Source organism: Stegastes partitus, unplaced genomic scaffold, assembly GCF_000690725.1.
Source record: "Stegastes partitus isolate 25-593 unplaced genomic scaffold, Stegastes_partitus-1.0.2 Scaffold1583, whole genome shotgun sequence".
In the NCBI taxonomy this organism is placed as follows: Eukaryota; Metazoa; Chordata; class Actinopteri; family Pomacentridae; genus Stegastes; species Stegastes partitus.
The window spans coordinates 139,229-153,490 of NW_007579314.1; the positions used below are offsets into that span (position 1 = coordinate 139,229).

Here is a 14,262-nt window from a genome sequence, read left to right on the forward strand (position 1 = left end):
ATGATAATGGCAATGATAATGAAGATGACAAAAACTAGGGTGGAGATAGTTAATGACATGACTGCAGGCTTTTAGGAGAATAATGTGAGAGTGAATAACTCCATGCTGAGGCCCAGTTCAGACGGTGTCACCCAGAAAAATTCATTTTGACCCTTCTGTGCCCACGCTTCACAACATTTTTACTGAAAAGTGGGCAACAGAAGTCTTCTCTGAGGCTGTTTGTTTATTCTAGCATTGACTGCCTCTCCTTGAATGACAAAAAAAGAGGTCACACAATAGTGCCAGAAATAGAAAACGTAATTTTAGATGATCTGAATACACGTCTGAATAGGGTCTGTGATGTTTGTTAAACCAAACCAAGTCAATGAGTGAGATTCGTGAACAGTGGTGATGCTTTTCAAAAATGCACACTCTGTGAACACACAACATGCTGTACAACACACACAACCTCCTGCTGGCCCACACATGAACTCACGCTCAGCTCGCAAGCGTTTTCGGACTCGAAGCGACATTTTATGAAACGTACTTTCACAGTTATTATTCTTCAAGCTTGCATAAGCGGAGCACATTTCTGTAATAAACCGGCAGTAACCCTCCTCCACCTCGGCCCATCTCTTCAACCGATCTACCTTTCTTTCCTCTTCTTTGGCCAGTTGCTGCTCCAGCTGCTGCAGCTGTTGGGTGGAGCTGTCGCACAGCTGGTTGTAGGTGGCCGTCAGCTCGTTCAGCTGAGCCTCCACGTGAGCTCGTTCCTCCGGAGACAACCTGGAGAGGACGGAGGGTGAAGGTTAGAGCAGGTCAGGGTTACTGTCGGCATTTAATAGGAGTGTGTGTTGCATGTTTACAGACTTTGTACAGAAGTTTTCATAAAATTTAAATTGTTTCAAGTTGGTTAACCCCCAAATAGAAAAAAAACTGAATCTTACTCAATGGCACAACAAACCTGTAAAATAAGCTGAACACTACACTGTGTAGAGGGTTATTTATCTAGAATCATCAGAGGTCTTCTGCTCAACCATCTTTTTTTTTAAAATCATAAAATGGATATTTAAAAATGGTATCTGTGTGACGAAAATATCAGTTACTTTTCAAGACAAAAGAAAAAAAAATTGCTGATATTTTCTGAGGCGCTGCTTGAATGACATCTCAGAAAATATTAAAAATAAAAGTCTGAACATTTTACTGCTATTTCACATCATGTCATTCATTCATTCATTAAAAAAAAGTTATTTTTTGCCAGAACCTAACTTGTCACACTTGCGCAATCAGTTCTGAAAGTTCAGTGAAAGTAACTTTTTTCCCCATTTTTGTAAAGTATTTCATATTATAAAGTATTCTATATGTTCAGTGTTGTATTAATATCACATGCAGCTATGTATCGTTGGGAAAAAATCACTAGCTGACTTCTACATGATCAATTTCTTGGTTAATGTGAGCTCAAAGACAGAACTTTAAATGATGGCTTCAATTTCTCCAACCCAGAATGAAGATCTTTTGGGATTTTTTTCCCAGAGTTCATAGGACACACCGTGTCGCTGCGTGAGGAGCAAAGTCAATAGAACACAGTTTACATTCTCAGTTCAATCCTTTTAATGCTGGTAGTTTCCCTCTGAGGCTGACTAGAAACTCTGTAGGGGGGCACCAGACACTCTTCTCTCCCTTGAGTGGGATGTATGTTGGTTTCTATGGAACAGGTCGGGTCATGTGTGTGTTGCCTGTTAATGTGTTTGTGCTCATGTTTGTGTTGTTAACTTACTTGCCCGCCTGTTTGGACAGAAGGAAGACCTGCGTGCTCCGTATAGCTTCGGCCACCTGATCTTTCTTGGCTGCCAGTTGCTCGCTGATGGCCTTTAAAGAAGACACAGGATCGATGTAATTAATACAGTACAACCTACAGCGACCAGTGAGGGAGGCTGCTTATTGATCTCCACTTATACACTACTCTTACTCGTTCTTTTTTAAGAGGAAAACTAACATAAACAGAAGTAGAACTGCTTCATTTTTAATTTCCTCGCTTTCAGTCTTCACTGTTAGGTAACAAATTGAATGCAGGACTTTTTACTGTGCAGTAATAATACATTTACTTAAGACAAAAGAAGTGAGGACTTTGTGTACTGCTGCCAACACCAACATTCAGTTTGAGAGATGGTGAGAATAAAGCGAGATCGAGTTCGTCTGCAGCTGCCAAATCATTAAATCCTCTCTGCTTTGTGCACCGTCCCTCCAAAAGAGATTTTTTTTTTTTATTCCTGGACGAGAAAAAGCAAAACTGCATCATAGAGTTGGTAAAATAAAAAGTGCAAAATAATGTTTATGCAGCAGTAATAAATAGTAAATCTAATTTCTTAGTTTTTCCAAGAGAAGAACAGAAGCTTTTGATCTTCTGCATTTTAATCATTTAACTCCAGGGTCTTTTTAATATCGGGTATCCATCCCTGAACATCACCACCTTTTAAATATTCATAATAATATGAGCAGAAACAGTGTGCTGATGTACCTGTTGAGCAGCCAGGGAGGACTCAGCGTTGGGTCCTCCAGTCCGACCCTGGAGGCCTTTGACCCAGCCGAGGAGGTCCGACACCTGACCCACCCTGGCCTGCCTCTCCTCCTCCACCTCTTTCTGCACAGATCAAAGGTTGGAGGCAGAAATGATCAGAACATCACATTAGAAACAGCAGACAAATTCATCACAAACTGCTGTCAGTGAGACACTTTGGTGTTTAATGATAGACGAGCATCATGCCAAGCAAAAGAGTCGTTTGAAGTTAAACGAAGCGTCACCTCTTCTTCCTCCAGTCTTCTCAGAGCATCACTGATGTACTTTACATGCTGCGTTGTCAAGGTGACCAAGGCTGTGTAGCGTGTGCGTAAGTCCATAAACTGTCGAGACACATAAATGTGGACATCACTTACCACATCCAGGAAAATACAAAACACTGAGTTTAACTGCTTTCAACAAAAATCACTACTGTAATGATTATATGTCTAATCTGTTTACCTCCTGAGTGATGGCGTCAGAGGAGGAGTGCATCCTCCTCCTCTTGACAGGCGATTTGTGCGTCGACTCTACAAAGGCTCTGTATGTCATCAGCTGCAGCTCATAGTCCTAAAAAATGAAAAACATGCAGGAACTTGATGTAGAAATAAACTTGTAATGCTAAACAGAATGCTAGAGAGAGAATTATAGGAAGGAAAACTTCACACTCAAGTGATGGAAGGAAATATGATTTTTGAAATGCTTGTATTTTTTATTTTATGCTAATTTCTTCTTTCACTCGACTGTATTTCAGAGGGAAATAATGCATTCTTTACTCCACTACATTCATCTGGCAGCTTTAGTTGCAAATACGATGAAGATTTCAAAAAAATGGATAATATAAAACACTTTTTAAATATCACACATTGTTAAAGATAAAACCCGGTTTCCGACCTTTAAATACACAAGAAGTGTTTGTGAAGCAGCGTCTTACCTTCACTGAGGTGCAGTACTGTTTGGAGTGAGTCTGGCACTCGTCTAGTTTGGTCTGGTTCTGTTCGATCTCAGCTACTAATGCCTGAAAACAGAATAAACAAACAGAATTTATAAAAGTCATTCTATCACAATGTGTGTTTTTTTTCTTTTTTTCTTTTTAAATTTTCTCTTAACATATCTAAAATACACATAAAGCATTATCATCTCCATCACTTATCAAATTATTTCAGATCTAAAACCAACATTAAAATACAGGCATAATGTTAAAATATAACTTCTGCATAATGTAACCTGCACTTGAGTTTCACAATCTCTTCATTCCTCCTTATTTATGACTTTTCTTACTCTTAAAGAACGTGTTTTGTTGTCATTGCACAGCCTTGTCAAACAGTCACTTTGCATTTCACTGCTTTTTACTGTATGAACATGTGAAGAATAAAAACTCTTGAATCCTGCTACTACACGTATAAACCTACAGACAGAAGTCCGTGAGCTCTGTGTTACTGACCGTCTGCTGGGCCAGTTGTTCAGACAGCGCTTTGCTGTCACTCTGTCCAGGTTGCGTGTTCTCTTGTCTCTCCGTCGTCTCTTCGATCCATTTAATCAGAGCAGAGTGTCCGTCTCTGTACTGCTGCAGTGCCGAGCCCAGACCTTCCAGATCAGACCGTCTGCAGGGAAACAGAGAAAGACTTTTAGAACATAAACAACACAAACATAAATCTGTTTCCTACTGAATTAGATTGGATTTCATGTAGCTCAGTGCACCTTTGTGGTGGGAAATGAGCCACTTTCTTTCTGTTGCAAGAGTTTGAGAGTTAAGTTCGCTTCACGTAGCTGCAGCCACAGTGAAGATCACGCAGACAGAGGTGATCATGTGACTGTAATCAGCTATAAAGTGTGTAGATGGAGCTGAACTTCAGTATAACATTTGCCTAAATGTTGCTTGTCGTGTTCACGTCTGAGTCAGTTTATGTAACATCACCACAAGGTCTCATTAGACCAGAGCAGAGATGCTGCTATGCAGAGTTCTGCCTGATAAAAACTGTACACAGCTAAAGCATAAACTCCCAGTCGTGGTGAAGACATCTATGGCAAAGTGCTGCTTGAAAACCGTCCTGTTCTTTGTTAGCTTCATCAACTATGATAAATTGTCAGAACTCTATAGTTTCTGAGTGTTTAGAGTTATTATTCTGAGCAGTGGCACTCTAAATATGTGTGTTGTGTGAGATTTCTGAATTTTGGTTCATTATGAAACTGTGACACGGCACTACAGCCTCGGTAATTAATAGGAAACACTACATATGATTAAACACTGCATATATAATGTAACACTCTTCTCTTTATAGCTCGTCAAGTGCAGTACTATAAAGAAACACTGGTTTTCTTTGCAATAACACATTTATAAAGTTACTCTTTATAGCCTTTAAGTACAGTTCTACACACTGTGTGTATCATATTTGTACATGCATAAGATCTACAGAGTCTTCATTATATCTTTATTTATTGTTATGTATATAGCTGCTGTAATGTGTGAAGTTTATTTAATCTCAAGTGTTTTGAAGCCACACAGTAAACGACTACATGTTCTGTCATGATACGTTTCACTAAACAATCAGAGCACAGAATCAGCTACGAAACCTCACAACACTCCTCCTCACCAAGTTAATTAAACTTATTAATCCTCCTCCTGTTCACCAAATCTATTTTCTACTCCTCTATGTTTCTGTGCTGCTCACCGTGTCTCCATCTGTCTTTTGATTCCGCTCCACCTCTCCGCCATCTGATTGGCTTTCTCCTGGTAGCGCTCCAGCTCGGGGCTTCGGTCTGGATGGAGCCTGCTGAGCTGAGAACCCGCCTCTTTGGCCCGACCCACCTCGGCCTGCAGCGACTGGAAGATGCCCTCCTGCTCAGAGAGCTCCGCCTGCCACTTCTGCAAGGAGAACAAACAGAAAGCCCAAAGGTTAGAGTTTGTTTCTTCAGCTGGATGTGAGAGGATTCTACCTGACAGTGTGTGTTTTACCCCGAGTTGATCTCTGAGGTTTTGAATGGCTGTTGTGTCGGCAGGAACGATGTCTTCTTCACTTAGTTTGCTCTCGTACTTCCTGACTTGACTTTCTGCTTCATCCAGGCTGTGAATCAGGACGTCTACTGTCTTCAGCCTGCAGAGGTGAATTGCACATATTTTGTGAGTGAAACCTTCTTGAATATTTCAGACGTAACCAACAAACAGAGCAGCTCCCTGCAGCTCACTAACTTTTTGAGGTAGACAGACGAGAGGTTGTGCAGTTTATCCATCTTCTCCACAGCCAGGCTGAGCTCAGATCGGAGGGCAGGAACGCTGGAGGACGTCGGCTTCTCCTCGAAAAAACTGACGCAGCGACGAGACACATCACCGACACTGGAGCGCAGAGCGTCCAGCTCCGACTGCAGCTTCTGGACAAGAACAGGATTTTAGTTAGATAAAAGGAGAGCAAAATGGCATCAGTGACCAAACGGTATGCTTGTTGCTTTAACCACGGACAGGCAGGTTAATTAAAGGTTGATAAGCCACGCTAATCTAAAACACTTTCTGTCAGCCTCAGTGTCTCTGTTCTGTATGTATGTATGTACGGTGATGAAGCTCTGGCTCTGTAAATGGGATAATACAAGTGATTTGGACCGAACATTTTACCAGCCAAACAGCAACAGGCAGCGTTGATGCTCGTACAACAGTTTTATGAATCTCTACACTTTTTTTGGACGATAGGATGAATTCAAGACTCTGCTTTCTCTTATTTTTTTGTAGTGGGTGGGTTTTGGTAGCAGCAGTTTGTACAGTTTGTCCCAACTTTAGCTGGTATAACAAGAGGACTGTAGCTCCTAAATGCTAGTCTGACCGACCAGATGTACACTTCACGTATAAGTCTTTAATTTCACACAGCTTTGTCTTCTTCTTTTACTGTCTGCATGTTACCATCTTCTAAATCTTCTTCGCTGCAGGAAACACCATCGACAGCCTCCAAGCAACAACCTTCTAGTGATTCAGTGATTCATTTTGTTTACAGTGCTCACCTCCCTGCATGCAAAAACTGCACTACAACAGGTTCATCCATCACTTTATTGTAGGAGCATCTTTGCTACAACGTGCTTAGACTGTCCATGATGACGGTAGTTGGTTTGCAGAAGCACCAAGAACCAAGCGTGTTTTGTCTGTCCTGTACCAGACTCATAACGAGTGCAGCAAGATCATTCTTAGCTGCAGGCTACCTCTTCTAATATCTGCAAATCTTTTCAGGAATTGCTTACCCCAACTTTAATGTACTCTCCCTAAAAAAACTGATACAACCCTCGATTTTCTTATGCAGCTTATTTAATAACATCATAGCTCTTTTGTCTCAAACTGCACTTACAAGAGTGAAGTAAACACAAATATCTGCATAAACTCTCACATCTGTTAAAGTAAACTTAAATTATACTGTTGTAACATCCATGATGACATCTAGGATCAATATGTGCATGAAATTGTTTTCTGAAAACTATGAAGGCATGAAAATTGTTTAGCTCTTGAAACACATCACAACAATGTAAAAAAGTAATGCTGCGTAAAAATTTACTGCAATGTGTCAAAAATACCAACTGATGTAAATATTAACTCAATGAAAGGCGTTATGGTTCTGTACAACCAGCAGGTGGAGCTCAAACTGACCTCTTGCTCGGCTATCCGGACGGCGTTGTCAGTGCTGTCACCTGACAGCCGGCTGGGGGGCGGAGTCTCAATCCCCCTCATCAGCCTCTGCTCGGCCTCGTTCAGACGAAGGGTGACGTTCTGCAGCTCGGACAGGTACGACCGAGACACCGACTCGTCCTTCTCCACTGAACGGAGAAAGAAAAAAGACGGGAAGAGAGGAGGGTTATTTTAGACCTTTACAGTAACGCTCTGACCAACTGTTTGTTGCTACGCTGTCAAACAGATATCGCTAAAACTGCAAGACAGGGCGCTGGCCTATTTCTGAGTACCATTTTAACAGGCCAAAATGCTGGTACACACTGGACACAGATTCATTTCTGCAGAGGTACAGCGTTCGGGATTAAAAGTCAGTGAGTGCACGCATGTGTTGGTCCAATCTGCCTCACCGGTCTCCATGTTGAGCAGCAGGTCCTGGCAGTGCTGCTGGGCCTGCTGAACGTCCTTCTCCAGCTCTCGTCTTTCGACTGTCGTGAACAGAGAGCTCTCCTTGCTGTCTGACAGAAAGTCGGCCAGCTGGGTCTCCAGGTGATCCAGGACGTGTTGTCGCTCTGACGGAGACTGACAACGAACCTGACGGGCGAGGCAGAGAGGAAGGAGATCAGCAACAACAGTTGACCAAAACAGAGAGTAACAATAAATCACTTTCTCAGCGTTAAAATGACGCACATACTTCACATTTAATGTACCAGCTGCCTCACATTTAAACAGATCATCTCACCGTGTCCAGGCTCCATCCGGATACAGTCCTGATGTCTTTGAGCAGGTAATGCCACGACACCACACTCTTCATGTTGACGTGGAGCTGATGCCACAGAGACATGACCTTCTGGTACAACTGCTCTGTCCTGTAAACACAAAGAACATTAATAAGAATCCAGACATTACCGAGCAAACATAAGCATCGAGGGTAAAGCTAAAGTGCAGCTCTCTGCGTATTTCACTGTAAACAGGAGTTTTAAATCTGGTGTCTGTGGCGACTTTTCTCCCAAATGATTCAACTGTGGCAAAAAATACTGAGCAGCTGCAGCAAGTAGGAGAACAGTGAAGTTAATGTGGGAAAAACATGGGAGGCATCCAAAAAAAGTTGCTGATGCTCCAGATAAAAACGAAACTCAGCATTCACAGGAAGGATTACACTCTAAAACCGAAAGCGACTGACATACGTCACAACCAGGAATCAACAGTGTTTGTGTAATTACTCTCACTGCCAGAAGGGGGAGACAAGAGTTCCACACTACAGGTTTAAAGGCTTTTAATCAGGATTAATAATCAGGTTAGTTTGAAGTTATTTTGATGTGTTGAATGTTTATTTAAAAGATTAACCAAAAATAAAAAGCGAAAAATAAATAGAAACTTGTATAAATGTGTTTATTTTAAATGATTAGAGTCTCTAAAGGTTCAGATATACTGAAAGAACAGACTTGTTTTATTTACTGGTAAACAAAGTTAAATCTACAAATTCAAGTCACTTTTTTGTGTGAAAAATATCAATAATCCTGTAAATCTGTGGTATCTGCATATTGCAAGTATAAAAATGCCTTTCACTGTTAGAAGACATCCACAGTATGACCTCTACTACCAACGACAGCACTCATTAAAGAGTCCACGTTAAGGTTTCAGTCTGTCTCTGACCTGCCGGCCGTGTCGATGGCCTCCTGGTTGGGAGGAGGGACGCTGAAACACACCGAGGGAACCATGGCCTCGTTCCCCGTCGGACTGATCACCTTCCACTTGGTCCGCTGAGAGTTGTCCTCCAGCACACACTCCTCTCCTCGACTGATCGTGATCTGAGAGGAGGAGGAGGAGGATGAACAGAGACGGTGCGAGGGAAGGATGGATGGAGCACAAATGGAGGATGAAGGAAGGAACGGAGAGACGGATCAGGATGACGAATGAGATGGACAGAAGGAGAGAAAGACAAGAAGAAGGTTTGAACATCAGGGAGTCATAAAAGAAAGATGAGTTCGGAGATGGGATGGATGGAGGAAGAAGAAAGCGAGAGAGGTGACGTCAGAGAGGAGAGAAGGAAAAAAACAAACAAACATGTAAACGAAAAGATAATAAGAAAAACTCATAATGCAACAGAAAATGCAAACGTTCATGGACTTCATGAGGTTAGCAGGAGCCCTACAATGACATGATATTAGAGAAGCTGACAGGAACGATGCCATGTGGTGTGAAAGCTGCTTTGCACCGCTGAAGCTTTTACTGTGAAAGCAGCAAACATTGTCCAAACTCAAAGTGAACGTTACTCACACCTGAGCTGGGTTTCATTCAACACCACTGAGCCTTCGAGAAACCCAGCGCAGGATTTTATAAAAACAAAAAACAAAGAGTTTGGCTTCAGAAGCTGGAGAGTTTAGTTTTAGAGCTGCACAGAAACATCTAGAGCTGTACTGCCTCCCCCACCCACCACCCTCTCTCACCCCTTCCCTGCACACACACACATCAATAATGCAAAGCTGTGCACATACAGTAAAGTACATGAAATGTATATTGAAACTGGCTATTTTCTGACTGACTGAATGAGCCTGAGAGGCAGGACGCATCAGTTCAGTTCAGTGATTGCCACCCGCCCTCATCAACTGATCTCAGACCAGAAACTAACATGATGCAGCTGCAGGTTGATTTTATCCTCACGTTTGTGCAAAACTATCGAGATGTGCAACAGGAGAATAAACGGACACACAGAGATGCAAAATGGTTTTAAATCTACTGTGTCTGAAGAGCACCCTATTGCTTTAAAACTGTCAGTAGCCCCTTTCAGACATGCACGTCCTTCTGTAAATCTGACTAAACTAGCCTAGTCGTTTTTTGTACAAGTCCTGGCGTCTAGTGACATTTCTGTATCGCTTTTAACATAGCAGAAGTCTAAACTTCATGCTGTTGAATTAGCGGATGGATGCGCACGACCACCAGTTATCTGTGTCTGAAATGAGAGTCACCAACAATGGATGTAATCTGGGTTTTGACTAACAGGAGTTGAAGTTTAGTTTGTCGCTTCCAGCTGTTGAGGTTTATTTCCTCTGAGTATATTAAACATCTGCAGCATCAGAAAGCAGCAGGATCCATGTGTGCATCTCAAAAAAGAGAAAAGCAGTGACCTAACTTATTAGTTTTAAAATGATTCTCGACATGGAGAAAGAATAGATGTGAACTAAATCAACTTCAAATCACAATATTAAAAATGCAATTAGCAAAGGCTGCAATTTATAGATTATGCAGCATGTCTGACTCAGGATTTAAATGACATGCCGTCGTCTCTGTGTGACGTTTTTGATGGTATCTCATGTATTAACACTGCATTATACGTTTTAAATCTATAACAGAGTGAATACTGAACTGAAGCTTGGTTTAAAAAAATAAAAAACACAAATCAAACTGATATTTGTCAGTAAAATCGTATTTGGATATCTTCTACAAACTGTACAGCTCTGGTTTATCACACTGTGTATTCTTCACCTATATTTCATCAGTTTATCAGCTGCAGTTAAATCATTAGTTGTACAGCTGTGGTCGTCACGTTGGAGCTCCGCCACAGCTGTCAGGATGTTCATTATTAGTAGTAGTTAGATCATCCTCACACATGGACAGAATTATTAGTGTTAGGAAATCAGAAATGTATTAGGACAGTTTGATGAGGCTGCTGTTAGTCTTGATTTATTTATTTTTGCTTATTAGCACATTATTTTGTATCATGCATCACTTGATGTACAGTCCAATCTCATGTTATCACATTTTGTATGTTTAAATAAAGATGTGTGTACATGTCTGAAAGGGGTTACTGTCCTCAGAATGGTGCTCTCTGGTGTCAGTAAGACACTTTGCACATTTAAAACACAAAACGTGATTTGTCTGTCGGTAAAAATACAAAATAAACAGACGAAACCAAACTCTATTTGCAGACAGAACAATTAAACTCCATTTTCCATTTCTGACTTTTGCTTCAGGGTGGAAAATCCAATAAATGTATCGTACTCAGAACTAATTCATACACAATTTCCCAACTCATCTCATTCCAAGAAATCTATCAGGGCAGGAATCAGATTGGCTGCACCTTCCATTGTAACGCCAATTACAAAACCTGAAATCAGCTGATAAGAAAGCGGCAACCGCGGCAGTACAGTGTGTGCAGTGTAAGAATCAGAGGTGAGAGAGGGAGAATATAGGCAGCTATACCTGAACGTTTGTCTTGCCAGCCGACAGACGAGAGGGAGGGAAGAGAACGAGGAAGACGAGGGAGTGAGAGGGGAGAAAAGGTAAGGAGGGTTTGGAGAGACAGGAGAAGACACAGGAAAGTGAAGGAGAGAAAGATTACTGTTGAGTTTGGTGAAAATCAGCACTGCTACGTTTCAGTGTAACTTTCAGCTCTGAGGCAGATTTCATCTATATTTTAACTCCTTTTCTTTTTTTTTGCGATGAGGCGAGTGTCCAAACCACCTTCCTGCTTCACCTGGATACAAGCCCTCACATTCACTACGCTTTGATGAGCAAACTGACCCAGCGCACTAAATATAGCAGCATTAGAGGGCAGCTGTGTGTCCATGCCAGGCTGCTGGTGTTTTAACTCCGAGGATGGGACAGATGTATAATTGATTGGCTTTTAGACTCCCTGAGGAGGCGGCAGCTGGGCCTGAGAGAGTCAGCTGGATGTGCAGCCTCAGTCCTCCGCACACCAATCTTTACTTCCGAGTATCTTTTCACTGTTTCTGGACTTTTTCTTAAGAGAACAAAGGAAAAGAATCATCTATTGTACATTCTGGACCGCAATCATTATGCTTAGTCAGCTTCCAAATTGACTGCTGCTACTTGCCAGCTAACTTGCCAAGAAAAGAAATCCACTGCTGTAGTCGATTCATCATCGCGGACCACCGAGGCTGAGGAAAGGAGCGACTGAGGAGAGGCTTTTTCATCGATTTAAAACTGAAACAAACTAAGTTTCACGGCGTGGAAGAAGAAAGGGCTAAAATAGAACAGTTACCAAGTGGAGGGGCTTGGTGAGGAAGTGCAGGGCAGGGAGGAGGCGGCTGGTGGTGAGGGTTGAAACACAATATATATATATATATGTACACATATTTAAAGCATGGCTGGCTCATTTTTCTCTTATCTCAGATTTTCTGGGTTTTATTTGCCGACATGCGCGGGACACACGTGCTCATGGGTCTGTGGTGGTGCTGTACCTCGATCTGCCGGTAGTCGCAGATGGCTCTGATGGGCGTCGTGGCTGCCAGGCTGAAGTCGGCGCTGCGAGGGCGGAGCTGCACCACCGTCTTGGCCCGGCCCACCAGGCTCGCCACCGTGCTGCGGTACTCGATCAGCTGCTCCTTCTCCTCCTGCAGGAAGCACAAAATCGTTCAAACTGTCAATCACTTCAAGCTCCAGTTGGTCACGTGTACCAAGCTGAGAACCCATCCAGTGGGAATTGAGTTTTTTATGGCCATAACATGTCTACATGGGTTTTCTTTTTATTATGCTACACAATACATTTACATGCCACATGCTTCCACCAGGTCTTTTCTCTATCATTCCTAGATCTTTATTTTTAGCCTGACTGTACTTTAGTATTTCTTGTCTTGCTTCTTCCATGCCTCATTTTTATCCAGCTGCTGTAACATGTAAATTTCCCTTGTGAGCGATAAATAAAGTTTATCTTATCTCATCCTGTCAGACACATCAGGAGTAAATTAATCTCCACGGTTAAGAATTTCCACCTTGAAACCGCAGTGCAGCAACCTATAACAAACCTAAAGCACCAATTCTGTCAACTTGAAGGGTGGAGCTTTTTGTGTCGTTCTCCTTCTTCGGATCTCATTTGTAGGAAGCTGTTCTGCAGAAGGAATGTAGGACTTAGAGGTCTATATGGCATGGAAAGCTGGACCACAAGGTTTAAACTCATAACCATTTTTATAGAAAGCCCAAAGAAAAGAGTTTGTGTCACTGCAATGATAAACTCTTCTCTATATTGTATACAATACTCAACTGACCAATGACCATGTTTGTTTTCTTACTTAAGGTAATACGAGTCATGGCAACTTTCCCCAACAGGGTATAAAAGACGGTAACAATTTATATAACAATCTAGCAAAAGGAAAAAAAAAAATAATAGGCTTTTCACTCATAAATTACAAACATCAACCTCATGGTGGCGCCACAGAAAACCAACAATGTGAACATACTTATTACTGCAGATCTTTCTTTAAGTTATTATTTCAGCTAAACTGCATTTGGTCAGCAGTTCCGAGTTAAAGCCTGAAATCATAAAGCGTATGTAAAAGGTGGACATCACCCATTGGTTCTGAAGCTTTAAGAAGTCTCATCGAAATTATACCAAACTTTATCGTCCATTTCCCTCTAAATGGAAATTTACCAAAAAACCCATCATGTTGTATTCAAAAAGTCTCTAAACTAGCAATTGAAACCATAAAGTGATGAGTAAAATGTTTGCTGAGGCAACAAATCAAGTGAGAATTAGGGTCATTTTCTCACAGATTATAAGAGTCGCCCCCTGCTGGCTGTTACTAATAGGTGTGACCACTTTTTAACGTGGAGGTAATCTTTTCTATGCCTGTGGTATATAACTAGCCTGTTAGCCTGTCAAATGTGGACAGAGTGTTTCCTGACTCAGCTGCTTGTGTTTTCTTGGCCACCAACCATTAAACATTTAACCGAGGTGCTCTTCACCCTGACAGGTAGAATTACATTTCATCGGAGTCTGGCCCCGAGCAGACGGAGTCATTAAGGATTCATTGTAGGGACACAACAGGAGGACAGATGGAGGTTCAGAAAGAAGGAGATAAATGGACAGAGAGTCGGATACAGGCGGAGACGGACAGAAGGAGGCTGAAGGTGGCGCTGCGTGATTAACTTTGTACATTTCACTGACGAGACGAATTTCACACGGAGATGGCACCACAACAAGTCAACACAATTTATGCTCACATGAATTAAAATGTGGCCACATGAGGAATTCTAATTCATTATTACCACAACAAAGAATTCCATAACAGCAATTAGATTATAAGAGAGGCCCTGCTTTACGAAAAAGTCCGGCAGTGTGAAAAAA

The 14,262-nt window shown here is 41.8% G+C and overlaps 1 protein-coding gene across 1 annotated transcript in view; it reads right to left on the minus strand.

The window, feature by feature from the left end:
- The window catches only part of macf1a (microtubule actin crosslinking factor 1a), a gene marked incomplete at its 5' end in the record, with an annotated part of 131,116 nt that extends 118,569 nt beyond the window's left edge, over positions 1-12,547 (minus strand). The window contains 16 exons of the mRNA XM_008300748.1: positions 630-765; positions 1,757-1,848; positions 2,498-2,620; positions 2,782-2,880; positions 2,999-3,106; positions 3,471-3,554; positions 3,981-4,140; positions 5,209-5,402; positions 5,493-5,631; positions 5,727-5,905; positions 7,158-7,324; positions 7,586-7,769; positions 7,918-8,044; positions 8,832-8,986; positions 11,379-11,390; positions 12,380-12,547. Coding sequence (XP_008298970.1) covers positions 630-765; positions 1,757-1,848; positions 2,498-2,620; positions 2,782-2,880; positions 2,999-3,106; positions 3,471-3,554; positions 3,981-4,140; positions 5,209-5,402; positions 5,493-5,631; positions 5,727-5,905; positions 7,158-7,324; positions 7,586-7,769; positions 7,918-8,044; positions 8,832-8,986; positions 11,379-11,390; positions 12,380-12,547 — 2,127 coding nt within the window. The remainder of the gene's footprint in view (positions 1-629; positions 766-1,756; positions 1,849-2,497; positions 2,621-2,781; positions 2,881-2,998; positions 3,107-3,470; positions 3,555-3,980; positions 4,141-5,208; positions 5,403-5,492; positions 5,632-5,726; positions 5,906-7,157; positions 7,325-7,585; positions 7,770-7,917; positions 8,045-8,831; positions 8,987-11,378; positions 11,391-12,379) is intronic.
- Positions 12,548-14,262: the final 1,715 nt, after the last annotated feature.